The following is a 27,998-nucleotide window of genomic DNA, read 5'->3' on the forward strand; positions in this document are numbered from 1 at the left end:
AGTTGCTCCTTGGGCACAAGGAAATAGGGGGACTTACCTAACCCATCCACCTCGCTTCTGATGTTCACCTTTGGTTTGTGGTCTTCCTCTAGGTTGTTGTCCTACTTGAGCCTCATCGGTGGCTTCATGGCCAGCTTGAGCTTGACACCCTTGGTGTTATTGGATCCTAGCTGACCTCTTGGGCGGCATATGTTTTTGAGGGTAGAAGAAGGGTAAGAGTTTAAGGGGTATAGCTAGGCATTAGGTTACTTAATTTCTTCTAAGAACACTTAGGTTGATTATGGTGCACAACATCAGCACAAACATCAAGTGCATAACATCACACAAGGGTCAACACACACATAGGCATTGGAGCTAAGGACTCCAAGTGACATTGAACTGCTACAGGCATGGATTGCGTTACTATGACACGATACATGATACTACAACACAATACATACTACTAGAATAAATAGCATACGGTAGACTGACGATGCACTAGTCTTGAAGATGTTCCTGAGTCATGCTGTTAGGAGAGACTGCCTTCAGGGGTGGTTTACACGCCGCTCTACGACAAGGTTGATGTCATCATGTTTGACTAGTTATAGGTCTTGCATCTTCTCAAACGCTCTAGCCATGTTCTCCTCATCACCATCCTAGTCGATGGTGTTATCTCCAATAGACTATTTACTGCCCTTAGAATCATCGCCATGCATAAACTCACGCTCGATGGGGTCTTCTTTTTCTTCGAGATTATCTTCATACATCTAGTCATCTTGCTCTGCTCCTGAAACTAGTGGAGGTGGCGGTGGCACTGCAATTGGTGCTGGTACAACTCTACCTGATGAAATCGTATTGGCTACTCCTGGAGGGAGGAGGGGAACTCCGAGTAACTCCAAGTGTCTGACACTGTCAATTAGGGGTAGGTGAAAGGTCCTCTTCCTTGCAGTGAGCTTACGGTGGGATCCCCTGTGAGTCATGTGGCAATACAAGTAGACTTCGTTGAGTTCCTCGACATAATACTCAGAAGTCTCTATCAGTGCCATTGGTAGCCTCCTCAGCATGCTTTTCTGCAGCTGATGCATGCTCTCAAACTTGTTGTAGCTATATCCTCAGAGCTCTCTCTTGAGTCTCAGAGTTTTCAACTCTCTAGATGCAGTCATTCCACTTGAAGCGATGAATCTCATATAGCTGATCCAGGGCAAGAATGTAGTTCACTGTGGCGAACAATGTAGGATCGTCCTCCTTTTGACCTAGACCTTCCAACCTTTTCATCCTGCTATGAAACACTAGGCATGTGCTGTCATTGACTGGGAAAAACTTCACCGGGGTACATCCAGTATCCTTCTCATGCCTCTGGCAGAAGTAAATGAGGGCCTTGCGGGCTGTTGCCTGATAGGTGTCGTTGTACTCAACTCTGTAGGCGATAGTACTCCACAGCTGCCAATATGTATACTCAGGTGTCTTGAACACATGGATATGGACTTCACATTTGTTAGTGCAATTATCTTGGTACTCTTGTCCATGATACTTCAGGCGTTGAGTGTACCCAAATGTCATCAAAGTCTCCCAAAGGATGAGGGGGAAGCCTTGCACATCCAAGCAGTAGGTGTTGGTCCATCCGTCTCCTTTCATCTGCCAAAACTTTGAAAAAAGGTGAGTCTGGATCGAGTGAAAAATGTTTTTATTAAAATGGAACATCAAGGTAAACAGGCAATGGGAATGATAGAAAAATTTATTAAAATAGTTTGTTATAAAACTATCACTCATTTACCCGACCAATCCTAACGTTTCGCCCTACAGTCAAGTATGACTCTGATACCACTCTGTTGGACCCCTCCTTCAGGTCACATTGTGCAACTCATACCAGACCCTGGATTAGTAGCTGGTACGCACATTTTTCCAACAGAATTAGATATCACAGTCATACATCTATTAAAGGATGATATTAGGGTACAATATATAGTTCATTACAATAAAGGCCTGTAGTCATAATTAAACAAAGCCTCGTAACACAACAAAGATAACACAAAAACGATGCAAGCCCTACAGGTAACTTGAGTGCAGACAAAACCAAACTTTCCTACTCTTCATTTAATCATCTTCACCTTCGATGTGGATCATCTGAATCCACATATAATAAGAGTGAGTACATAAGGTACTTAGCAAGTCATACCTCAAGACGGAAAATTATATGCATAAAGGTAGACCAAGGATAAGGGTGTAGAGTCTTTAGGTTTTGCAGAAAGCTAGTTTTTAATGCAAGGTTCAATTTGCAAAGACCATCTTAAAACATTTTTGAGTGAAATGCATGAGTTGAGCTTACGGGGTGGTTGTCACTAGGGGAGATACTTCCATCCCACCAGTTTTCACACTTCTTTTGTCAGTGGACACATAGTCAATACTTTTTGGAAACACTGGCACACTGTCCACTCACACGCTAAGGAGATACTCACGTCGAAAAGCTAATCATTGTGACCAAACCATAGCATGTCCTTGTCCGAGGACATGACTATTCGGATAGGTTTAACACTCTGCAGAGATTATAAACTTTACCCATAATATATGCACAGACTCCATCCTCAACAACTGGTGGAACTATCATAATGAAACATAACCTTCTCATAACATAGCCACAATATCCACCCACTATGCACTAAGATATTAGGGGCCTTAGAATATTCACGAGAAGGACCACTTAGTAATCCCAATGCTGTGGCATAGCCTTAACAACATCACTAGCCAGACCTTAGGTTACGTATTGCCCAAGTCTTCTCCTACTCCTTGTTGCTACTACCAGTCTCTAAGTGGGTACCGAACTAAGTTGAAGGGGTTGGGCCAAGTCTTACCCATTTAGGTCATATGGTTGTACAATTGCATACTAGGTAGGATGTCACAATAAACCGATCCTTATACGACCGAGACAAGTGTCTCCCGGCAAGAACACCATAAAGACGAACCTTACTAAGGTAATTCTCACCTTTGTGGGGTACATTACTCACCCCCGTCAAAAATACACTAGAGTTTTCATGAACATATCTTACACACACACCAAGCACATAACACTTCGCACTTTTTAAAAAGGCATGATGAACATATGTAATTATCCTGATTCTTTTATTTGAGCAAAGCAATCTTAAGCATGCTAGTAAACAAGCATTCATCCAAACAATCATTATAGTTGATGTTGGGGACCTTCTACGGTTTCAACGGAATAAAGGTGACAATATCAAGGCATTGCATAAGCAAGCTAAGTCTAACTTAAGCATGCATATTCCTATAATTTGCTACAATGGCTCTACGGATTATGTTTGAAAACGTAGGATCAACATGATCAACGGTGTAGGACTTGCCTTCGTTGAAATCCTCGTCTACTCTTTCTTCAAACTCCGGATCCTCTCGGTCTTCCTCGAACGCGTCTTCCTCTAACAAATGGAACAAACGGCAAAAACGCACACACAAACAATCAATCAAATGATCATATTAGAAACTAATTAAATTACAAAAATTATTAATTTGATATGATTGGGTAGATCTTGAATTTAGATGAATATCGGTGGGGAAATCGTTGAAAATGGAGTTAGGACGGAGGAGAAATGGGCTTTGAAAGTTTTCCGGGAGGTAAAATCAGAAAAAGAAAAAGAGTGGAATATTCCTGGAATATTCTGATTTCGGCTCGACTCGGCTTTGGAGGCGGCTTGACTAAATAAAAGTGCATCTAGCCTTTTGTGGTTTTGATAATTAATGACAATACTTATAGATTAATAATGTTGTTGAGTTTGTTAGTAAGTTGTTTCATAGGGTGATGCATGAGGAGACATATGCATCAAGATGAATGAGCTCTTAGTGATGCTCATAATAAGGAAGAAAATCTTATATAAGATTGGCGATAAGCGTGAATGCTAAATTACTTGTGGAGATCAAGTAACTAAAGGTATGTCATTGTCAATAGAGTTTTATGGACTCACCCGTGTGCTTTATGCTTAAGAGTGAGTTGGGGTTAGAATACATGAGAAGGTATACGTTGAATTGAAATCCAATATGCCAAGAGTGAAGAACAAGATTGGACTCCATATATGAAGTGAATTTATTGAAGATGTTGGATACATAATGTTTTTCAGTGGCAAGATGGTGAAGGGCAAGTAAGACTCGGCTGCGATGAACCATTCGGTGGTAAAGGGTAAGCAAATAGCTTGGCGTCGAAGGACCAAGGTGATGATGAAAAGAGAGTGAAGGCTTTGTACCAATGGATCGTGTGAGGTCATGGGAAGCTATGAGTGACTTGCATCAATCATATGAAGAATCAAGAAGAGATGGAGTGAAGATTATATGAAAATTGGCAACCCTTAATGTCTGAAAGAAAGAAACGGTATTGAAAGTATTCAAAGGCTCAAATTAGTTCAAACAAGTTTTACATTTGAATTTGAGTATAGGTATATCATACTATTAAGAGAGATGCAACATAGAGTTAATTGTCGTATCTCAGTGCTCAAAAGTTTTCTAACCAAACTAAAGTGAGAGTTAGCTTAAGGAACCCTGTGCGGAAAGTGTGAAAGTATACAAATTAGGTTTCAAGGTGTTTCTATTTTGATCAAATGTGTTTGGGATCATGAATTCAGTTGGGATGTGTATCCCTATGAAAAAGCTTTCTGTAGAGTCCAAAATCGTCGAAATCGGACTTCGGGATGAAAAGTTATCGTCGTTTTCAGAGGGTCAGCTCTGTTGAACTCGGACACTCTGGGCTGACCTGGATACTCTGGGCAGACCGAAGTCTACAGGTTTAGCTCCGAGCTAGGTGGTATGTTAGGAGCTAAGTGTTTTACCCGGATACTCCGGGTTATGGTGTTCTGTTCGAAGTCTTTGGGATAAGCTCTGACTAGGGTTCTCGGTTAAGCGTTCTAGTGCCAACACAGAGTCTACATGTTGACTTGAATACTCTAGGTCAGTAAAAAAACTGTGTAACAGTTAGTTTTTGGGGGTTGGGTATATATACCCTCTCACCCCCATCATTTGTTGTTGCTGTAAGAGCACGAAAAAGAACATCTTTAGAGTCAAAAGAACTCCCTCCCACTCCAATCTAGTGTGTGATTTGAGAAAAAAAAAAGTGAGTTGAGTTGAGAGATTGAAAGATTGAGTGCAAGTGAGCTAAACTCTATTCTTGAGCACTTGAGTTCATCGGCGAGAAGTTTGCAAGGCGTTTGTTATTCTTGGAGCTTAGAGCTCCTAGGCGTCTAAGCGTCATCGATGAGCACCCAAAGTTGTGGTGTGTCACAAAAGTTTGTGAATGCTTCGATTTTACCTCCACGAGGGAAGAAATCAAGAGTGGAAACCAAGCTCAAGTGTGACCGATCTTGGAGAGGAAAAAGGTTGAGACGGCTCAAGTGTGACCAAACTGCTTAATAAAAACGTAGAAACCTCTAGAGGAGGTGTCTGAACTTCAGGAAACAAATCTTATGTCTTCTCTCTTGTTTTCTTGTTCTTGTGTTCTTGCTCAATATTTATGCATATTGTTTGATCTACTTGTTTGTGTGAAATCGATTGTAGGTACTCTATGGATCTACTTAGAATCATCACTTGAAACACATGACTTTATTTGGTTTGAGCTAGAACTCTTTAGACGCACTTTAATTTCAGTTTACTCTGGATATTGTACAATCAGATCTGAACCCGGAGTATCTGGTGAACAATGTTTTTAGGATTTTCAACTAGAGTTTTCTTGCATATATTTTGCTAGTTTTGAATAATCTTTGTCGATTGTAACTTTTACACTTATTTAGGGTGATTGTGCACAAGTTGAGCCTAGCGTATTTAGGTTATGAAATATCTGTTAGTTTATTTTTCACTATAAATTTAGGCCAACGAGAAAGGAGGACGAATTTTTGTAAAAACGCCTATTCACCCCCCTCTAGGTAATATCATTGTCCTTTCACTAAAGAGATAAGGAGGTGGGCGCCGATTCTATTCCGATCGGATTAGATTGAGCAGAGAGAGGGAAGAGGGAGGAGGGAGGCGATGGGGGAGATGAGCGGTGGTGGCGCACTAGCGATGAAGGACGGTGACGGGCTCCAGTGACCGGCAAAAGGAGGCGGATGTGGTCGGATCTGGCTCGAGGAGCGACGGATCTAGACTGACCGGCATGATGGCGATGGCGTGGCGACGGAGCTTTAGTGACAAGGACAACGGGACGACCAGCGATGAATTGTGTTCTGGCAGTGTGGCAAAGGTACGTGATAGTATTAGGGTTTGAGGGGATGTCAGGTTGGCTTCGGGGAAGGAAGAGAAGCACGGTGCTCACTGGCCGTGGCGGTCGGTTTCGGTGGTGGCGCAGTGGGAGGGGAGGTGGTGGAGAGGAGAGGTGGTGTTGTACGGTGTGGAGGAGAGCGAGGAAGAGGGCATTGTTCCTCTTTATAGTGAGCGACGACATGGGCACGGCGGCGACGTAGGGCGCGAGGCGGAGCTCAGGGCTCGAGGAATTGGTGTGGGGCACGAGGATTGCTTGCGACGTGTGGCGCGGCGCGGCGCAGCACAGAGCCCTGCCGCGCACGACAGCGAGCGACGTTGGGTCACAGGGATGGGAGAGAGAGGGAGGGATTTTTTTAGGGTTTTTTCTGGGGAAAACACGGGTGTGACATCTTCTGAGTGAGATCTTTGATGTGCTATGAAATATGAACCAGTGGTTTTGAATATTCTCCAACATCTTCAGTAGCGTTATACATGTATGTGAATAGCCTCACCTTATGATAATATGTACACTGATCAACTGTCTTTGAGTTTTGCATTTTGTTTTTATTTTCCATTTTTTATTGGCGGACTGCAGATGCATTACGTAATACGATCACAAGCAGAGGTGCCAGATTTGGAGCTTGACACAAGTTGAGAAGTCAGGCATAGTAGTCATAATGGTCTTCAATTTCCATTCATAATAGGCATTTCATCTGATACATAGGCACAAAACAAAAACTATGCAATGGCATAGCTATATTCACTCTGCTTCACTGAAAAGAGAGAAAACTTCACTCAAGAAGCACAATACATGCAAAGAACAAAAAAAAATGAACAAAAGAAAAAAATCATCAGGGAGCTGATTGTTCCTATATATAGTATAATAAATAACCCACCTTATGAACTGAACTCAAGGAAGGACTCCAACAACCTTGAGGGAACGATCCAACTCCCAGCAATAGGATGGAAGTTGGAAACCAAAAGGATGCATTATTGCTATTATCTTACACCTTGTAGACTCGATCGGTGGTTATTTATAGGCTTATAGCTATCCAGAAGCATGAACCACAAAAAGGAAGAAAAATAGTTATTAGTATAGTTTCCATGAACAGATCAAAGGCAGCTCCAGCTTCTCAGCCGTCCAGCGCCGCGCATGCAGTGCTGTCCACGGCGCCGTCGGCTGTGCTGGAGCACCAGGCGTCGTCGGAGATGAACTGCATCCAGGAGTCGTCGTCGGCGCCGCCGGAGGTGGACCCGACGGGCATGTCGGGCGACGGGGTCTCGTACTCCTGGCTGCTGCTGGCGAGCAGCTGCTGGCAGGCGCCCTCCAGCAGCGCCATGCTGCACTGCGCTTGTAGGTCGTCCACCTCGGTGCAGATCGTGTTCTTCTTGAAGACCCGGCACAATGCGTAGGTGTCCTGATCACGAGAACGCGAGCACAGAGAAATTAAAAAGCAAAACAAGCAAGTGTATTAGCACATGATCTCTGTCTTTTGCAAGTTATGCAATTCTTGTGCCACACTGATGCATGATTATGTTTGTACTACATGGATGCTAAATGTCTTTGAGCAAATTAAACACAAATTAACCATGCCGAGCCCTTTAATATTATGGTGTTCTATTTTAGTCTCTCTATCAGAAAAGAGAGCTGGCGGATTTGATTTGCGAGAGAAAGAAGACGGACGGCAAGGCAAGGCAAGGGAAGTGAACTAGTGAAGGGTGTGAGGATGATGATGGATTCAGCATGGAATAAAGCGAAAAGCGCGCGACACCGACATGAGAGCGCCAAGAGGACCGGCGCGCGAGATCGTTTGCTTTGCTTTAGCTTGCCCTTTAATACACTTCATGATCAATGCAAATGCACAGCCCAATGCAGATCATGTCTGCTGATCTTAGGATAACTAAAGATGTGATTAGAGGATTAATACTACAAATACTACTTATTAATGGACCTCGGCTTTAATTTCCCTTTGTTTTTCGTCGTCAGCAAGGCTATAGATTTGTCTCATCGGTGTAGAGATCGAGAAGCAATATTAATGGACACTGCTGCTACTACCGCGGTACGTACAGACGACACAAGAAAGGGTACCGTATTCGGAAAATTTCTTTGTTAGGAGGACAAAAGGAAGGGACCTTGTTCTCAAAGCCCTACTAGCTAGCTGGAGTATACCTGTCCCATATATATATGGTTGCATGATGATGATCATGTAATCATATGTAAAGAGGCAAAGACGATCGACGACCTAGATATATAACACGAGAGCTAGCTGTGCAAACAAGTATTGTAGCAATTCAATTCTTATGACTGCAGTGCAGTGAGCACTACAATATAATGCAGATCGACGATTCAGTACGTGCAGTGCAGCTAGCTAGCTGCAGGTAGATGGAGGTAGGTAGGTAGTAACCTGGATGGGCAGGGTGTCCTCGGCGTCCTTGTCGTCGAGGCGGTACTCGTGCATGACCCAGTCGGTACGGACGCCCTGCGGCGCGCGGCCGCGGTAGTAGACGAGCGTCTTCTTCATGCCGATGGGGCGGCCCCCGTGGTGCAGCACGCGGCGGTCCTTGCCCGTCGACTTCCAGTACCCGGCCTGCGTCGCCCTGTTGGTGCGGAACCCGTTAGGGTACTTGCGATCCCGCGGCCCGAAGAAGTACCACTCCGGGTCACGGCTCGGCAGAAACGACTTGTCTGCACGCGACCACGTAAGTTGATCACACCAAGGATTGCAGCAGACGATCGATCGATCGAACTGAAGACGACGACGTACCTGCGAGCTCCCATGGCTCGCACTTGTAGAGGTCGACCTCAGGGATGATGTTGAGCTCGATCTTGAGCCCGTGGATCTTGCGCTTCAGGTAGTAGTTCACCAGCTCCTCGTCGGTCGGGTGGAACCTGAACCCCGGCGGGAGCCCCACCGGCGCCATATATATATCGTCGGCGGTGATGATATATATATGGATCGAGTAACGCCGAGCTGGCGGCGGAGGAGGAGGACGGTCGGGCGCGGCGCTTCGCAGGGTGTGGCCAATGCAAAGACACCTTGCTTGCTCTCTGCTCCTCTTTGGGCACCGCACCGGCCGCTAGCTGCCGCCTTTACCAGCTAGCTACCCCCGGCCCCTTATAAGTAGCCAGGTTTTTCTCTCGCGCGTCAGCGGTGGCAGGGTCGGAGGCGATCGACACAGTCATGCATGCCTCTCTCACTATTTGGGCCATCGGATGGCCGGCCGCCTTTACTTCATCTTTTCCGGATTCCCAAGACCACGAGTCCTCCTCTAGACCTCTTAGCTTTCTCTCTCCAACCTCCTGAATTTGATCGAAATATATGCCCGGCCCTCTCATCTAACGTACGTACTGCAGTGCACCACTGGTTTTATTACAATACTCTCTAGCTAGCTGTATATCTATGTCTCTCCCTGAGAATTGAGAGATCACTGCATATCCTGTTCATTGTCTTGAATTATGAGTGATCAATGAATGGTTCTATATATGATCTATCTCCAAGAGGCTGTGCGCGCACCGTCCGTTGCAGGGGCCGGGATTTTATTCCATCATCTTAAAAAAAATGACCTGTCTCTGAGAGTTAAACCACCCCTCGTATCACGTGACTTCTGTATATATGTATGTTGCGGGAGCATTGATAATCGCTCGATCGGTGGATAAAAATACATTATATATATTTTCATATATCGGATTCTTATCATTAAGTACCATTTATTTCCTCTTGATATATATCTCAAATGTACGCGTAATAGTAATGAAGTTTTGCACTCTTTAAATATTGGCAGCTACATATGCGCATAATTTTTTTGGATTTTTTTTGTGTAAAGGAAATACAATTAGATATATATATATATATATATATATATATATATATATATATATACATGTGTGGCGGGTCTAGGAGATCAATTTTGTATACCAACATCTTTCATATGACATGAGAGCGAATTAAATGCGAGAATTGGTATTTAAGATTCGGAAGAAAATTAGAAAGAAGAAATGCCATTAATCTTTTCATGCCAAATTAAAGTAACTAAATAGATTGGTTTTGTTGTTATCTCTAATTTTTTTGGATGGGATGTTGTTAATCCTATCTATACTGTGGAATATCATGACTCAATGCAAATATTTCTTGTGTCAAATATTTCTTGTGTGCAACACAGTTATTCGAATAATTCAAAATTCAAGGTTTATTGTTTCATATTTCTTTCCCCTGAGAAGAACACTGTGTTGCCATGCAGGTTGATCCTGTGCGAGTATAGATGTATGCACCGCGTGACAAAAGGCATAAAAGAAGAAACAGATGAAACAAAGAAATAAAGAATGGTGGGAAAAATATCTTTAGAAGTCTTGAGGAAGAAGGAGATACAGAGAAGCTTTGCTGTCCTAGCCGCGCTTTGGTGTGCGCCATGCATCAGCTTTTTCTTTGGGATCGGACAGAAGTGTTCTTCACCTTTCGATCGATCGTTCCACAACGCAAGTGATGGCGATGATCATGAGCGGAAGTACATTATGCAAATCAGAGAAATGCAGGTACAAAAACTGATGGACATTGATGCATCATCTATGTCTGACCAGTTTTAATTTTACTTGACAAATGAGCCGGTGGTTAACTGGTTATATACCACAACACGGATTTTCTGAACCCTTGTAGAGCTGAAAATGGAGTTAGGGCGATTGGAGATCTATGAAGGTGCATGCAAATCTCATACTTTCTGAACAAAGCCGTTGGTTAACTATTTTTTAGACACAACCAACATCAAACCAACAAAGCTATACATATCCATGTGAAAGAGGCGCAATCGTCTCTCTGCACAATCTGACTGATCTGGCCGGTGGGGATATGCATGTCCCATGCATGGAGCTTTTGAAATCCGAGTTAATCTGGACTTCGGAGTTTGGACGAGAACGGCGACGGGCGTGGCGGCGGCCGGTGATCCATCGAAGAGGCGGTGGCGGTGTTGTTCAGCTACTGGCGTGGGCGAGCTCCCGGCGAACGGACGGCGGCACAGGGACGGCGAGGGCCCCCTGGTGCTCCTCGGCAGCATGTCGACGGCGGATTGGCGACGGCAAGGTCGCAGCGGTGGGAATGGCGGTGGAGGCGGCATTGTGGTGGTGGCGAATTGGGTAAACAAGGGAGAGAGGATCGGATGGCTCTATTTATAGAGGGAGACGGAGCAGTGAGGCGGTACGGCGCGTGACGTTGTGCGGTCTTCGGCAGCGAGGTAGCAGGATAAGCTTGCCGCATTTCCCACGGCATGGGCGCATGCGCCGTCCACGCACGTGCGTGGGCGCGAAAATCGCACGGCGCAGAGGCATGGGTGACGCAAGCATGAGCGAAGAGAGAAGAGAGAGAGCGAGGGAGAGAGAGAAACGGAGGCCGGTCGATGTGTGGGATATTTCCCGGAGAGGAGGAACGACGGCCGGTGAGCGCATCGCGCTGGAAAGTTGAAGGAGGAAGGAGAGGGTGCGCGAGCGACGGCGGGATGGCCGACACGTGGACGGTCGGGTGTGGGCGAGCGCACACGCTGGCGTGGTTAGGCCGGCAGCACGTCGAGTGGGTCGAGTGTGGGGGAGGAAAAAGGGAGGGAGGAAAGAGCTGGGCCAGCGTTGTGGGCCAAAACTGGGAAGGAGAGAGGAATCCGGCCTGGGGAGGAAAAGAAAATTGGTTTTAGAATTAAATTCAAATGAGATATTTGAATTTGAATTTGATTTGTATTTGGATCATTTCAAGTAAATATATTTGAGTTATGATTTGAATTTGAATCTTGAGCTTCCTAAGATGACTTGAATCAAAGAATTTGAATTTGAATTGGATTTGAGCCGAATAGAATCTAAGAGTAGATTTGAATTTGAGAGACATTCAAATTTAAATCTCCACACAAAGAACCATTAGATCACAAACCAAAGTATATGAACCAATTTATTGCAAAGACTATTTTGAATTTGACTCTAGTGTATCTTGAGACTCCTAGTAAACTTAACATACTTAATACACATATGAATGTATATGTATTGGTGTATATACAAAATGCCTATTTTTCTAACCTTAGCTAGCTAATTAATCATAAAATTTTTAATTTGTAGCAAAATTTGTAATTAATTAACATGCTAAAACTCAAGACGTTACAGCGACCGGCTGCAGCGGGCTGACGGGGAGGCGGGTGGTGTCGAAAGAACACCATCGGTCGATGGGAAAGCCGTCAGTGGAGCTCACATGTAACGCGTGTCCCACGCAGGGAGCCAAGCCGCCGGTGGAGCTCGTCGTTGGTCCCTCCTCACGTCGATGTACCGCTCATTCCTAATGTCGTCGAGCTTCACATCCAGCAGCGAGGTGGGGAGAGCAACGCTGCAGGCGACGCTGTCCGATGGCAGGCCGCACAGAGGCGGCGACGAAGTGGCTGCACAGTAGGCGATGGCGATCGGCAGCAGCAGGCCAACAGGGAGGCGATTGTGGGCCACATGGGGGCGTGAAAAAGCTAGGTGAGGCGGGTAATTTCGATGTATAATCTGTGAAAAAGGCTAGGTGAAATCGAATAGTTGGATTGTAATGATCCAACAATCAAATTGTTATAATCTTTTAAAAAAGATAGCTGTTTATTTCAGCTTACGATTCTAAAAGCTAGAATCTATCATTCAAATTAAAACAAATAAGAACTTATATGGTAAGTTAATACTCAGTGTACAACAACATGGATTTCAATCAATAAATTACTTTAGTAGTACATGAAACCATGAATCACACTCAGTGCCCGGTTATCTGATTATTGCTTCTGACAAGTAGTAATTAATATTATCTTACTGCTTGTCCAGAACTGATCCAACAAAAGGAGTTGAGACTGAGTAGTGTCAAACACAAACCATGAATGTGTATTTTTTTCAAGATCATAAAATGAGATGCAAACAACAGATAAGTGACGGCGCAAATAGATAGAGATCATATGTTTGACAGTAAATTACCAATTTGCATTGCTAGATTTTTTTATTTATATTTTTTTCTAGAATTGGCAAAAATATGCACTTAATTTGAAAATTTACGTATCCATATGTCTAAGCAACAAGAACCGTCCAGAGGGGGTGACAGATCCACGTAGCACTCGGCCATTACTATCAATCTGTTTTTTAAAAGTTGTTTAACCAGCCTCACCTCATACCATGTGGACCATAAATTCTTGTTGCTCATCCAATAGACAACAAGCTTATAGATATGTAAATTTTTAAAATATACATATTTTTTAATAATATAATAGATGAGTGTAAACTTCTACCGCTACATTATTTGGTTATCCTATGTAATAAGATTTTATTATTGTGTTGATTTTTTTATCTCTTGTATCATCGAAACTTTTCAATGTTGTGGTAGGTCGGCAAGTTCTTTTCCTACTTTGTTAAACCCATAATAATTATATACCATTCTATTTTATGAGTTGTACTATTATATATATTATTATTCTGTTACAAATACGTGGAAACTATATAAATAGAATATATTTTTTATTCATGCTAAAATATAGTTTCAGTTGCAACTTATGAACACTTTACTAAATACTATAAAAATAATGACAAATATCGAGAAACTATAATTGACACGGGCGACTTAAAAGTAAATTTCTCCGTGGTGGCGGAACGGTCACTTCTCCGGAATCCTCCCCGACCAACCCAACGAGCGCGAGCAAATTGCTAAAAAGCCCCCCACGTTTATAAAGCGAAGCCAGCCCAGCCGGCGGCCTGCCTCGTTCTCTGCTCCCCGCAGAAATTCGAATCCGCCGGAGGAGGAGATCGATGGCGTCTCTGTTCGGCAACGGCGGCTACGGCTACTCGTCGGGATCGGAGGGGGAGGACGAGGACGAGGACGAGGGCACGGATGGGTACCGGAAGGGCGGGTACCACGCCGCGCGCCCCGGGGACCGCTTCGCCGGCGGGAGGTTCGTCGCGCAGCGGAAGCTCGGCTGGGGCAACTTCTCCACCGTCTGGCTCGCTTACGACAACGTCCACAGCGTACGCGCGCGCCTCAAATCTTCGTAGTTTTTTTTTCTTGTTCGCTTCATATTATAATTTATTTTCCCATTTGCGTGTTCTTTGTGCAACCCTCTGCACTTGCTCGGTTGTTTGTTCCGGTGGCTTTTGGATTGTGGAGAGTTCGGTGGAGGTAGTTTGGAATCTGGCTGTCAACCAAATCCAAAACAGTGCGGCTTTGGCCCTATTTCATTGCTTCCTTTCGCGTTTAATTTCTGTTCCCCACAAGAACTTTGCAGACATTTGGACCCTTATTCAACAGCAAATTCGTGTTTTTGATAAAAAAAAATTATAGCTTACCTACATAGAAAACCAGAAATCGTTTTATTTGGTCCTGCTGCCCGTGTGCAATTTCGATTTGAGACCAAATTTCTTCGTTTCTCTCATCTATGCATGACGAATTACCAATTGCAAATATTGCAGAGATTTGTGGCGCTCAAGATCCAGAAGAGCGCGAAGGATTACACGCACGCGGCTCTCCACGAAATCGAGTTACTTTCAGCGGTAGCCAAAGGTGACCCGACGAATTCCAAGTGCGTGGTGCGGTTGCTGGACCATTTCAAGCACGCCGGCCCCAACGGGCATCACGTTTGCCTGGTCACCGAGTTTCTCGGGGACACCTTGCTCCGGCTGATACAGTACAACCGGAACAAGGGCATTGGGCTGAGCAGGGTGAAGGAAATCTGCCGATCAGTGCTGGTCGGCCTTGATTACCTGCACAGAGAGCTTGGCGTCATCCACACGGATTTGAAACCGGAGAATGTTCTTCTGGTTTCAACAATTAACCCGGCCAAGGACCCGGTGCGCTCTGGGTTCACGCCAATCCTTGATCGGCCTGTGGGGAACCAGTACGGCGGGACAGTGATCAGTTTCAGTGAGAAGATGCTCAAGATGAGAGCAAGACGTGCAATAGCAAAGATTTCGCAGAGGCGGGCTTCGCTTGGCGGGGTTGCAGCTGAAGTAGAGAAGGAGAGGAGCCTGGATAGGATCAGCCTGAAGTGCAAGATTGTCGATTTTGGGAACGCCTGCTGGGCCGATCAGCAGCTTGCTGGTGAAATACAGACAAGGCAGTACAGGGCTCCTGAGGTTATCATCGGTTCCGGGTACTCGTATTCTGCTGACATGTGGTCATTTGCTTGCATGGCCTTTGAGCTTGCCACCGGTGACTTGTTGTTTGCTCCCAAGAATTGCCAGGGATGCAGCGAAGATGAGGTAAAAAAAAAAACCACATTTTTTTGTTTGTTTGCAGCATAATTTTGCTTACTAATCTCTTAGGATCAACAATTCCCCACATGTTTAAAATATCACTATGGTGTTCTCTTTGTTGCCAAATTTCATGGGAACAGGCTATCCTACTTTTTTCATCATGCCTATATTGCAGACAGCACCATATTTTGTGTGTTCCAGGTTTTGTTGGGTTCACCTACCAGACTTTCAAATACTCCCTTGCAACTTTTGGACATTTTAAAAATTGCAGTGATACGAGTATATGTACTGGATTGTGGGCCACTTCAAAATTCAAACAATATGCATTCGTGTAAAGATGCACCCAACCTGACAGGTGCCAACCTAGCTACTGAAATTTTTATAGAAATGAAATGAGAATTAATGGGTCCACTCTTGCAGTATTTAAATGAACTTACCAACTTTGGTGTGCAACATTTGAAGCACACTATGTGATGATGCTATGTGAACAATTTTTTCCTTCTGGTAATATGCTTCTGTGTTCCTTTCTATTACGATCTTGCAAAATAACCTCTGTTAAAGCATGCAGTTTCTAATTGAAAAACTGAACCTTTAGAAACGATTTGTGTAACAACTGTAGGCAGAAACTCCATTCTTATGCAATTCTAGTGAATGTTGCAAAATAGACAGGTCTGAACTTGTGGGTTGCTCTGTTTGTACTGAACTTTTCTTTTGGAGAAACAAAATAGAACTATATGATTCTGGTTGCCAGATGTAATGCCTAGCACAAATTGTAGTACTGATGGTGATGGACTGACAAATAATTAGTTGCATGCACAACTTTTTTGTTCTGTTACCTGCTCAATTGCTCTATTAATGCGAATTTGTTATCATACCTATGTAAGATTCTATGTCAACTGTGCTCCTAAGGCCCCCTTCTAGACAGTTTAGGCTTATGCATAAGCCAGCTTAAGCTTAATTGTCCACGTAAGCTCCTGTTTGAGGAAGCCCCTGAGAAGCTCGTGTAAATCAATCAACTCCTGATGTTGATTCCTGTCTATCAAGTCTACTGTGATGTTAGTGTTATCATCAATCAATCAATTCATTGGTCTATTTATTACCTATTTATAGGACCACTTGGCACTAATGATGGAAATTCTTGGAAAGATGCCTCGGAAGGTTACAACAGTCTCTCATTCTTTCCCTTTATCCAGTTGTCTGAATTTCCCTCTGATCTTAATTTGCTGTCTTTCAGATTGCTAGCTCAGGAATTCGTTCGAAGGATTACTTTGATCGGCATGGAGATTTAAAGAGGATCAGGAGACTGAAGGTCTGGCCCCTGGACCGTGTACTTGTCGAAAGGTACAATTTCACTGAATCTGATGCCCAAGGGTTCGCTGACTTTCTTCGGCCAATCCTAGATTTTGCTCCGGAGAACAGACCTTCTGCTGCGCAGTGCTTGAAGCACCCATGGCTTAATTGATTCAACAAGATCTAGAAGTCTAACCAATAGAAATTTATACATACTAAGTGTGTTCGCGATCAAAGGCTCTTTTGTGACCGGGACTGCAGATATCCACGGACTTTGATGTAACATAGGTTTGGAGTCAGGAGCTACGTTTTTTGGTGCAGCTTGATGAGTTATTCTGACGAGGAGGCATAAGCTTCAGCTTCTTCTTTCTTCGTAGTATCATCTATTTTGATGTATCAAGTGTTCCACTGGTGTGTTTGAGGTGCAGAGCTAATGCAATGTTAACCTGCTTGTGTGTTGGTTGGGCCAAAAGATTCATGTAAGATTATTTGGTATTGTGATATGGCCGCCAACTTTTTCTTTAGCTGTGAAAGTGCAGCGCAGTGCGATAGTGCTTCTGCTATTTGCTCAATGGATTCTGTGCTGTAAAGCTGCTTGTCGGTTCAAAAGCGTGCTGCACTGCATCGCAGCTTTCTTGCTAGTGTTGGTTGATCTTCAGAGCCAGTGTGCGTTTTCTGACAGCGTGAGGTGTAAAATTTAGCCAGTTCATGCTGCTGCTTTTGCATTTTAACAATCTTTTTTAGTTCGACCCCTACTTCTGTATAAAATTTTACTTTAACACTAGCTTTTGCCTTGGGAACCCTAGTAAAGTAAAGAAGAACACAACCAAAACCCTCAGTCCCTCACCTAATTTGCAAGTGTTAGGAAATTTAGCCCTACAAAAGCGACGGATTAATCTACCAAGATGATACACGCGAGATCACATATGACATAGGGAAATAAAAATTTTAAGTAGTGACAAATGTGGGATAATTTTTGGCAAATAGAGGATTTCCAAAATTTTTGATAGCATACCAGAAATTATCTCCTGAAAAAAACATTTCCAATAGGCCCATCCAACAGCGTTAGCCCACGTGGGCCCACACGAACGACTTGTTCCGTGACACGAAATACCGCGGTGGCGCGCGGCTATTTTTCGAGCCCCATTTCCCCCCAATTCATCCCGCCCAAATCCTCAGACACCCGCCGCGCGCCGCCGCCGCCATGGCCGACGACTTCGCCTCGCCGCCCTCATCGGCTCCCGCCCCTCGCCCGCGGGCGGCCGGAGGCGTGTACCAGGTGGCCGGCGTGGCGGTGGAGTTCCCCTACAAGCCCTACGGGACGCAGCTGGCGTTCATGGGGCGCGTCATCGCCACGCTGGACCGTGCGCGGCGGCAGGGGCGGTCGCACGCGCTCCTCGAGTCCCCCACCGGCACCGGCAAGTCGCTCTCCCTCCTCTGCTCCGCGCTCGCCTGGCAGCGAAACTACCCGCTCCGCGCCCCCGCCCCCGCCCCCGCTCCGCCCGACCCGCTCCTCCACGGCGGTGGATTCGTCGCCGACGACACTCAGCCGCAGGAGACGCCAGGTAGCACCCGATCCCCTTTTGCGCTCGCGTTGCTCTTGCGGCGGTTCTTGGATCTAGAACTGCTCTTTCTTGGTAAACGTTGGTTCGTCATTCGCTCATTTTGCTGTTGCGGTTCTTGATGTTTAGGCATCCCTGAGAAGGCGACCAGGAAGAAGAAGAACGCTCCGACCATCTACTACGCTACGTAAGATTTCTACTTTGTGACTCGAACTGGTGATGGGATGATCTTGATTGATTTCTTGGTTGGCTGTATTTCTGAAGGAGGACGCACGCGCAGATAACCCAGGTTGTCCGGGAGTACCGCAAAACGTCATACCGAGTGCGCATGTCCATCTTGGTAACCCCTGTTCCCATCTGAATCTACTTCTCAGCTTTTCCTTTGGTAAGAAAGACAACGCATTATCCAACGGTAGTAGCAATGGCGCAAATAACACTAGGACTTCTATTCAATTATAGGTAGCAGTGCCACATGTTATTGTTCCCTGGGGCTTCCAAATTCTGAAGTTTAAATGCATGTGGTTTGAACTAGATTTCTAATATAACTAATAGTGATTCTGGGCGACAATAACATCCGCCCGTTTCCATTTTTGGCTCATACTGCTGAGTCAGTAATCTTGCAATGCAGGCCTCAAGGAAGCACTACTGCGTCAATAAGTTTGCATGCATGAGTGACAACATTGATGAGCAATGGTAATATACATAATACAGCATCTCTTTCAGAGCCTTTGAGCTTCTCATTGTGAACCAGACTTCTAATTGTTTTTTTTTTCTCATCAGCAAGTCGCTGCTAGATGAGAATGGTCAAGGTTGCCCAGAATTCAAGTGAGTTTTCCTAACTTTTGCAACGTCAAAACATATAATTAACCTGGAGAGCACTTTTCCCCTTCGGGTGTTAATGCAATGAGCCTATGAGTTAAATATGCAGGAATGCACAGAAACTAAGTCGGCATCCATCCCTTCAGATTGGTGGCTGCTATGATGTTCACGATATTGAGGATCTCATCAGGGTTGGACAGAAAGTGAAGGGTTCGCATATCTGTTTAGTTGCATTTGTTTCTTCCTGAGGAAAGTCTGATCTGGTCACTGCTGATACCTATTCAATTGTCTATTTTCCTGTTATTTGCAGGATGTCCGTATTTTGCTGCACAACACATGGCAGAAGCAGCTCAACTGGTTTTCTGCCCATATAACTACCTAATTAGTCCGATTGTCAGAAGAGCGATGGACATTGATATCGGTGGTTCCATCATTATTCTTGATGAGGCACAGTAAGACTTCACTTCTATGACTATCTTTCAGTCAGTCAATTGCTTGTTGATTTGGCTGGTATACTTTAATGGTTTCCTCAAGTAAACTAGGATAGTCCTTGTGCACCTTTTTATGTGATCAACTCTTGAAATTTCCCTTCAGAGTGGTTGTAGACTTGTAGTAACGAAATGGTGAATTTCACTTGTTTGTCTTCATCTTGCATCCTTGTTTTGCAGCAACATAGAAGATATAGCACGTGACTCCGGAAGTGTTGATCTCGATGAAGAATCACTTTACTGTAAGTCAATTGCCATAATTTGTTCACTTGAAATTTATGTTCCAAAAAAAACCATCGTTCTGTGAAAATTAAAAACCCATGCTAAAGCTAAATCGACTCTGTGGTAAAGTGTTGCAGGCAGAACTAGCAAAGTTGGCCGCTGATGAGGCTGTTGCAATGATTTACCAACCATTGCATGACATCATTCAGGTACTTCTATAAGAAGAGAAGAGTCGATAGCCCTACTAGATTCCTAAAAAAAGGAAGGATAGTGTTAATAGTTCATAGCAATGTTACTCTTAAGGTTAAGCTTTTAGTACTACTGCAGGGTCTTATCGGTTGGATTGCTGAGCGGGAGGGCAATCTGCAGAATCATGAGTTCGGACATCCCGCTTCATAGTATGTAGCATGTGACTCTTTTCTTGTTTCTTAGATGATTTATTGTTTACCATTTCAACTTCCCATCCTCAAAAGATGTGAATGCTAGTCCATGCATGTAGATAATGAAACATAATATAATGAAAAAAATGAGGCAGTTTATGAATCTAGTCAACTACATTATGAGAAATTGATCCATCGCTTGATCATGCAACATAAGTTGACAAAATTGACCTGTTGTTGGTCATGGTCATCAGATCGACTATCTTTTACTTATAGCTAATTATTTTGGAAAAGTCGAGCCATCACTTGCTTAGCAACATAAGTTGACGATACTGACCTATTACTGGTCATGGCTAATTTTTAATTCATTATCTAAAAGAAAGAAAATTATTTTCTTTCTGTTTTCAGCAAAGCAAAATATTGTGTTCCTGAAACATATCAATTAACTTCTGACTGCATAATTCATTAGAATCACTAAATGCTTGCAATATAGCACGTGTCTTTCCTACCTTCATTGGACTTAAGATTTTGTAATCTTCAGTTGGACTGGTGAAAAGGCTATGAAAGAACTCCAATGTGCTGGTATTTCTCCAATGTACTTCCAAGTATTGCAAGAATGTGCAATGAAGGTGCTTCTTCTTTCAAATATCACAGTGCTGTTGCTTTTGCATATATTGATCTCTTTTGATGTGGAAGATTTTCAGCTTACATATTATATCACCTTCTTAATTTAGGCAGTTAAAGCTGCTTCAGATACTGAATCAGATGGAGCACATTTAAGTGGTGGTCGTGCTATGACACTAGAGAGTAAGCAGTAGATCGGTAACTATTTTATTTAATCATCTTGAGTACACTTAATAACCCAATGCTATTATACATTTCTTTGCAGGTCTATTCTCTTCATTGAGTTACTTTTTTGCTCAGAATGGGCGTAATTCGTGTGATTATCAGCTTGCTTTGCAGCGTTTTGTTAAAAAAGAAGGTAGTAGTACGAGCCTGTTTTACCCTTTATAGAAACAATCTTAGTCCCCCCCTGAAAAGTTTCTCCTAATAATGCGGAAGTAGCGTGAGAGAACATTTGAGTCCGCCCTGAAAAGTTTTTCCTAATGATGTGGAAGTAGCGTGAGAGAACATTTGGTAAATATGGAAATTGGGTCCTGATTGTACACATGAGATTAAGATGTTGTAAGTGGGTCATTAGCGGTACCATTCTTCAAATCAAGAACCTGGTTGCTTGATCTAATTTGATACAGTTGGATACAGTCCTAGGATATCCTACCAGTTCTATTCCATTATCAAATTATCAAATTCAAGAAGCGATTTCTGTAATTTCATCACATGACTTTTGAACCATTTACAGGCAAGGATGAAATTTCTTCCAAATGCACGATGAGTTTGTGGTGTCTCAATCCTGCTGTTGTTTTTCAAGAAATTGCAGATCTAACCCTTTCGGTGATTCTGACATCCGGGTAAGTCTCCGTAGTCCTTTTCCCGCTTATCAGTAGGTTGGCAAAATGCTTTAATGTAATTGTAGCAACAAGGCCCTGTTAAGCAGCAGATATCTGATCAAACGGTGAATGTGAAATTCAAAAGAAAAGAACATATAAGAGGGACTAGACATGCTGAATGGTAGCTAATCTGAATATATCAAACCTGCATAATTTAGTATTTTGATATCCTAAAATTTCTCCTTTTAAGAAGCGATTTTAAGTTTTTTGCCCATGGTTGTATGCACATTGGTTTGGAACGGTGTAACTGAATGTTTTTTGGCTTTGTTCTTTGTAGAGGGGACCAAATAGTTGCTGACTGTCAATAACTGGTCCCAAGTAGGGCTTCTTTTTTTCTTTAAACATGTCTAACTCCTAAATCCCAACATAATGCATTAATGCTACGCAAATTTCTGCTGACTGGGGTTTATCTGAGGACAGGGTGTTCAGTCTTATGTGGACTAGCCGTAGTTTAAAAGCTTTTCAGTACCTTGTAGGCACATGGCCCAACAGAGAGACATCTTCCGAACTGAAAAATCATTATGTTATGCTACTTTTGAGGTTGTCTGAAATTACTAATCGCAGTGTGGCTGTGTGCATTGTAGTTATGCACAGGCCAGGGGAAAACTCTTGTGTATTTATATCATCTTGATGTAACGATGACAGTTTAATAAAGCTCTCTTTTCCCCCAAAAAAAAAAACCAATCGCAGTTCTCTCCAGTTGTAGATAATTTACAGCTCTTAAACCACATATCTCTGCAGCACACTCTCACCGATGGGTTCTTTTACATCTGAACTTGGTGTCCAGTTTGAGGCTTGCATGGAAGCTCCTCATGTAATCAATGTTGATTCTCAGGTACGTCTGTTGCAAGTTGGTTCTGCTGTATCTTATGTCATAGCCGCATGGTGATGGGTTTGTATTATTGGGTGATAAGTTGAGGAGTACGGATCATACTGTGTTGCTCGATTTGCAGATTCAAAATGTTTTTTGGTTACACGCATAGTAACGGGTTAAAACTGAGACATGCGAATCTCTCTCTTTTTTTCTTCAAATAGATATTAGTTCATTTTTATCTAATGCAATGTCTGGGCATAAAATATTCTAGCTCACTGTTGCTTGCTTCTCTTCTGTCTTGGAAAAGCGAGGATTTCCTATCTGACCCAAGGGAAAACAGAGAGGTGTAATCTGTATTTGCAAGATTTATATGATGGCAATTGGTAGTACTGGTTTGATTAGTATACATATTGCTGAATTGGCATGCCAATGTGTATCAATATGTAATTAAAACAAGTGCTTGACTAAAATTACGTGAGAGCTAAACATATTGATGCAGCATACATGGCTTGAACTTGATATGCATTAATCTTATCTCGCAATTTGAACTGTAGACTTCTATTTAAACCTGGTATATTAGGCCTGCTGTTCTTATGTTAGTCTATAACCTCTCTAAAGACTTTGTGAACTGATTCTCATTTTCATCAGTTTAAGTACTGGTTAATTCTGTCCCTCATATTAGCGTAGAGAAGCTTTTGCCTGATGAGCTCTAACCCTCAATTCGTCGGTGACCTTGATAAGATATGAACCTTTTATGCTTAGAAAGATTAGCAAATATAGTTTATGTCAAACAGTAGCTATTATTTGCAGTTTTTGACAGTCTATCTTGGCTTGCAGGTTTTTGCAGCTGTGCTATCATCTGGTCCAACAAGACATAGATTGAATGCCAGCTATAAAACTGCAGACAGTTCTTCTTTCCAGGTAACTTTTTTATCGAATTTTGTTATATGTTATGAACCCTATTTTGAAAATATTATTTTGTTTTTACATAGGATGAACTTGGAGCTTCACTAGAAGAAATATGCAAAATTGTGCCTGGTGGTGCTCTAGTGTTTTTTCCTAGCTATAAGTTGTTGGACAAATTACAAGTGCGGTGGTCTCAGACAGGTCAATGGGCACGACTGAATGCTCAGAAACATATGTTTGTTGGTAAGATTTTGTGAAGCATTCTAGAATGCCATTTCATATTTATAGAAGACAGTATGTCATGTTCAATTTTCTGCTTTCTTTTATTTAAGACTGTTTGTTTCAGAGCCTAAGGGAAGTACTGAGGAACTCGAGCCTGTTCTAAAAGGGTACTATGATGCAATCCTCGGTAAGGCTCCTGTCAAGAAAGGCAGAGGTGGTGCAAAACAAATAGTGAAGAATCGAGTGACAAAGAATTCGTCACAGGAATCAGTTAAAGCAGGAGCTGCTCTTCTTGCAGTTTGTCGTGGGAAGGTGCTACTTTCTTACACTAAATGTTTATACGAACATAGGCACATGTTTATACCCTACTTAAATTTCTTAATGCATCTAGTGCTCATACCAGCTACCATTAGCTGATGCTTTGCTGGCTGCTGATTTTTATTTCCAGGTATCTGAAGGGATTGACTTCTCTGATGACAACGCTAGAGTTGTGGTATCCTTTGTTTCCCCTTTATAATTAAATGATATGCCCTAAAGAGTTAGTATCAAACTGTTTGCCCCTACTAACCTGTAGCATGATTGGTAGTAGTGAACAGTATATTGTTTCTATTTACTACATCTGTTCTGATAGAATATGATAAATGATTTTCATATCCAGTTGTTTCCTTGACCAGACATAAGGTCATTGTTGGCATTCCATTTCCAAATATGTAAGTTTCTTTCCTTTTTTTTTACTTTCTAGATATAAATGCAAGATCTTGTTCTATGTTTTGATACTAACATTGATTCAACATGGATCAGAAATGATGTTCAAGTAAAGCTGAAAAAGAGATATAATGATTCATACAAATCATCAAAACATCTGTTAAATGGGAGCGAATGGTACTGTCATCAGGCATTTCGTGCTTTGAATCAAGCTGCAGGTATTACCTGCTGATTTACCTGTCAGGAATCTCCTGTGGCTAAGATGTCGGAAATGGTTAATTATTATCCTTGTCTTTTCTAGGTCGATGCATTCGTCATAAATCTGACTATGGAGGCATAATTTTAATTGGTATGTTATCCACTCCCAAGCATTGGCATGCCTGGACAGAAAAGTTGATTCGTTAAGTTTTGGTATTTGATTGATTGACTACTTCGTAAATGGAGTGTGGTTTTCGTATTTAATTTTCATGATACTGATACAGATGAGCGATATCAGGAAGACAGAAATCTTGTCTACATTTCCAAATGGCTTAGGAATGCAATCAAGCAGTATGGTAGCTTCCAGGATACAATGGATGGGTTGAAAAAGTTCTTTCAAAATGCTGAGGTATTGCTGTTGTTACCCATCTGATCTTTCTAAATGTGGATGGACTTGTCTAAAATACATAACATCACTTCAGGAAAAAATAAAAAACAAAGATTGTGACATGTTCCCCAAGAACAAATTGGATATCGAAGCACTTCCATCTCTCAGTGATAAAAGAAAGCTACCATGGCCGGCATTGAATTCCTCAAACCACTCAGTACCACAAAAGAATCAGAAGGTAAAGATTGAATGCCTTAGCGAGAGTGTTTCAAATATTGATGGTGGGGCAGTAGATCAAAAAAAGGTGGGTTTGTTTTATACATCACCAGAAGTATCGAAAATTTCTTTGAAGTCTTCTCCTTTAGCAAGGAAAGAAATCTCTCCAACGCCCAACAGTCTTTCAATGGCATACCAACTGCCTCCCTACAAAGTCCAATCTAATTTCGAAGGTGTAACCGACACTGGGGCGAATTATGGAGTCAAAACAGAAGTTATCAATTTGGAAGAGGATGATTTGAAGCCTCGGTAATCTATCATCTTTCAGGCATGTTTGTTTCCTAGTATTCTATCATCATTTATTTTCTTTAATTAGCTATCTTAACACGTGCAGGTATGCAAAGTTTACTATCTTGAATCCATTAGAAGATAGGTCACAGCCGCCTACTCTTGTTGAGGAAACTTCTGCAGAGGCTCCAGTGGCTAGTCCCAGCAATTATTCTGAGGTAAACACCTCAACAGCGATAAATAATGGTGGAGATCAGATTGTAGACATGCCCTTTTTGCTTTCAAGCACAAACAGAAATATTTCTTGTCTGTCCACATCAGCAGCTACTCCTGAAAGAACAGCTAACAAGGGCTGTCATTTGGAGAATGAGTCTTTGATAAACAGAAGTGTCAATTCCCACTACCTGAAAAAGAGAAGGTTGAGCTCCCCAATTAGTTGTACTTACACAGAACATTCTAATTCTCCAACCGAATCACTCTGCCGTACTGATTGTGCCGTTAGCATAGTGTCTGGGGATCTGAAGAGAAATGCTGAACTGTGTTGTAAAAATACGAAAATGGCCAAGTGTGAAAATGTTAAGCTTGAAAGAAACCACAAGCCGGAAGAGGTTTCAGCAAAGAAGTCTACGCAAAAAAAGCTTCTCAGCTGCACCAAATGCAAAACAGCACTTGGGTCAGAGGAAGATGGGTTTCTCATTACATGTTCACATTCTTCATACTCAAAATATGACTTGGCGTATATTTTGAGACATGGACTGTCAACTGCTGGCTTCCTGGAGGATGATTTTTCGGCATCACCACCAGCGGAGGTACAAATAATGGAGTGTGATGCCTCTTCACTCGACCAGAATATCCTTGGCAAATTTAGCAACCAAGGCTCCGGTCATCATTCTGGTGTTTGGTCTGGAAAGGATGGATGTGTGTACAGGGCAGTAACCTGCCCTTTCTGCTCTTCTGGAAATGCATGTGCCACGACCCTCGGTGTGCAAGTTCTTGCAACTGATATACCAAATCAACCATTGGCGGAGAAGGTAGGTACTTTGCATATCTGGACGCATATTTTAGTTTACTACTACTGTTGCCTTAATTTAATAGTTGTCTCTTCAAATGAAGGTGCTCTTGTTCAATGATCGTTTGGATGTCAAGCCTGGGCCATCAAAGGGACAGGTATGGTTTTCCCCCTAGACTAAGCTGATGAAATACACTTTGTAGATTAACAAGGATTAATGGGCTTATCTGCTTCCATGCGAAGGTTGTAAGGACTCACAAAGATTCTGGTAACCAAATCTCAGCGCCACCAGTGATTGATCTGGAGTCTTTTGCGTATAAACCAGTGAAGAAGGATCCTGTGCCACTGAACTCAAGAAGATCTAAGGTGAGTTACTGGCTGCCACTTCTGCTATCTTTTGCAGTTCTGCTTATGATCACTTTCCCAGTATGCGAACTGTAATCAGATATATATGGTCCTCATCTCACGTCTACATGGTAAACATCTCAAAGTATTAACTGACAACCAACTCCAATTTTCCCCCCTTTGGATCTTCTGTGGAGCAGCTTAGGTTACCTGCCACGAACAAATCCACAGCTGGTACATAATATGGAAGGATCCATGAGATGAGACTCCGTATCTGCTCTTTGCGACGAAGCATAGGGACGAACTCGTTCTGCAACTCGCTGCATTTGGGAAGGAGATGGCAATTAGCTATGGAGGTGCAAATATCTACGTGGATTAGAGCAGTTGTTCCCTGAGCTGAAGTGAAATGTAATATGCATGCCGTGGCAGTAGGATGCTGATGTAAATACAGAATTGACAATTGCGTTCTGGTGTGTGTTTATGGAGTGTTGTTTCAGAATTGCAATTGTGTTGTAATGTAAATACATTGGGAATCTTTGCAAGGATGAAATTTTGCAATGCTAACCATATCTAACTAAACCTAGTGCAGTCTAAATGCTTATGAAAATTCAGGAGCTAACTGTTGCTGTCCTATACACGGTAGAGAAAGGGAAAAAATAAATAAAAACGAAAGAGTCAACGCAAAAAGAGAAACAAAAAAAGGTAGCTCCCGGCGAGGATCGAACTCGCGACCTTTCGCTTACGAAGCGAACGCACTACCACTATGCTACGGAAGCGCTTAACAACGGTGTTGAATCATGAATTTTGCTAAATATTAATGAAATAAAAATACAGGTACTAACCACAATAGACTCTTCCTTTTCTTCTTCTTATTTTCTTTTTCTCTAGAAAAGGCCAACCAAACAATCTTTTTCGGAGAAGAAACTGTACCGTTCATTAACAAAAAAAAGACAATGTTATGCTTCATAGAATAACAATGTTCTCACTAATTGAGTATACTCGGGAAAAAAAGACAATGTTATCACTGCTCCATGCGAAAATTGTGACAGATAAACTAGGAGTAGTTCACAGTGGAACGCGAAGACTTGTATGCATATTCCTCGAGGCCAGTTTAGATTGGGATGTTTGATTGCAAAATTTTCTAGTTACTTCAGATTACCCTCATCCAAACACCCTCTTCAACTGACAATTTCATGTATTGATATTACTCCCTCCAG

The 27,998-nt window shown here is 42.7% G+C and overlaps 3 protein-coding genes and 1 non-coding gene across 5 annotated transcripts; 2 read left to right on the forward strand and 2 right to left on the reverse strand.

The window, feature by feature from the left end:
- Window positions 1-6,943: 6,943 nt before the first annotated feature.
- On the reverse strand, window positions 6,944-9,278 carry LOC133897666 (NAC domain-containing protein 86-like). The gene is made up of 3 exons (XM_062338461.1): window positions 8,967-9,278; window positions 8,607-8,887; window positions 6,944-7,619 (listed from the first exon to the last, which is right to left on the reverse strand). The coding sequence occupies exons 1-3, from the start codon at window positions 9,121-9,123 to the stop codon at window positions 7,335-7,337; spliced, it is 723 nt and encodes a 240-aa protein (XP_062194445.1). The 5' UTR covers window positions 9,124-9,278; the 3' UTR covers window positions 6,944-7,334.
- A 4,576-nt stretch (window positions 9,279-13,854) lies between these two features.
- On the forward strand, window positions 13,855-17,352 carry LOC133897562 (uncharacterized). 2 transcript variants are annotated; one of them, XM_062338332.1, is made up of 5 exons: window positions 13,855-14,197; window positions 14,639-15,427; window positions 16,532-16,579; window positions 16,656-16,730; window positions 16,822-17,352. In XM_062338332.1, the coding sequence occupies exons 1-5, from the start codon at window positions 13,982-13,984 to the stop codon at window positions 16,861-16,863; spliced, it is 1,170 nt and encodes a 389-aa protein (XP_062194316.1). In that variant the 5' UTR covers window positions 13,855-13,981; the 3' UTR covers window positions 16,864-17,352. The 2 variants fall into 2 exon arrangements, with proteins under 2 accessions (XP_062194316.1, XP_062194315.1); XM_062338331.1 differs by having other exon boundaries at window positions 13,857-14,197; window positions 16,656-17,352.
- Window positions 17,353-17,849: 497 nt separating this feature from the next.
- Window positions 17,850-27,325, forward strand: LOC133897806 (uncharacterized). The gene is made up of 28 exons (XM_062338635.1): window positions 17,850-18,276; window positions 18,403-18,460; window positions 18,538-18,613; window positions 18,902-18,966; window positions 19,054-19,098; window positions 19,202-19,302; window positions 19,403-19,544; window positions 19,761-19,822; window positions 19,932-20,011; window positions 20,130-20,200; window positions 20,724-20,811; window positions 20,917-20,989; window positions 21,072-21,164; window positions 21,543-21,651; window positions 22,432-22,525; window positions 23,342-23,425; window positions 23,497-23,653; window positions 23,757-23,944; window positions 24,081-24,125; window positions 24,314-24,342; window positions 24,434-24,555; window positions 24,639-24,686; window positions 24,820-24,944; window positions 25,018-25,448; window positions 25,534-26,458; window positions 26,541-26,594; window positions 26,680-26,802; window positions 26,982-27,325. The coding sequence occupies exons 1-28, from the start codon at window positions 17,916-17,918 to the stop codon at window positions 27,021-27,023; spliced, it is 3,891 nt and encodes a 1,296-aa protein (XP_062194619.1). The 5' UTR covers window positions 17,850-17,915; the 3' UTR covers window positions 27,024-27,325.
- Window positions 27,326-27,485: 160 nt separating this feature from the next.
- Window positions 27,486-27,557, reverse strand: TRNAT-CGU (transfer RNA threonine (anticodon CGU)). Its single transcript has one exon. It is a non-coding gene; the product is annotated as a tRNA-Thr (tRNA).
- Between the last annotated feature and the right edge of the window lie 441 nt (window positions 27,558-27,998).

This window comes from Phragmites australis, chromosome 17 (genome assembly GCF_958298935.1).
Source record: "Phragmites australis chromosome 17, lpPhrAust1.1, whole genome shotgun sequence".
In the NCBI taxonomy this organism is placed as follows: domain Eukaryota; kingdom Viridiplantae; phylum Streptophyta; class Magnoliopsida; order Poales; family Poaceae; genus Phragmites; species Phragmites australis.

Excerpts from the sequence above, each read along its gene's own strand:
- LOC133897666 (XM_062338461.1), bottom strand. The coding sequence starts at position 9,123 with ATGGCGCCGGTGGGGCTCCCGCCGGGGTTCAGGTTCCACCCGACCGAC. Across the intron at positions 8,888-8,966 it reads CGAGCCATGGGAGCTCGCAG|ACAAGTCGTTTCTGCCGAGC; the intron begins GTACGTCGTCGT and ends GGTCGCGTGCAG. Across the intron at positions 7,620-8,606 it reads AGGACACCCTGCCCATCCAG|GACACCTACGCATTGTGCCG; the intron begins GTTACTACCTAC and ends TCTCGTGATCAG.
- LOC133897562 (XM_062338331.1), top strand. The coding sequence starts at position 13,982 with ATGGCGTCTCTGTTCGGCAACGGCGGCTACGGCTACTCGTCGGGATCG. Across the intron at positions 15,428-16,531 it reads AGGGATGCAGCGAAGATGAG|GACCACTTGGCACTAATGAT; the intron begins GTAAAAAAAAAA and ends ACCTATTTATAG. Across the intron at positions 16,580-16,655 it reads TTGGAAAGATGCCTCGGAAG|ATTGCTAGCTCAGGAATTCG; the intron begins GTTACAACAGTC and ends GCTGTCTTTCAG.
- LOC133897806 (XM_062338635.1), top strand. The coding sequence starts at position 17,916 with ATGGCCGACGACTTCGCCTCGCCGCCCTCATCGGCTCCCGCCCCTCGC. Across the intron at positions 18,967-19,053 it reads GACAACATTGATGAGCAATG|CAAGTCGCTGCTAGATGAGA; the intron begins GTAATATACATA and ends TTTTCTCATCAG. Across the intron at positions 20,012-20,129 it reads CATTGCATGACATCATTCAG|GGTCTTATCGGTTGGATTGC; the intron begins GTACTTCTATAA and ends GTACTACTGCAG.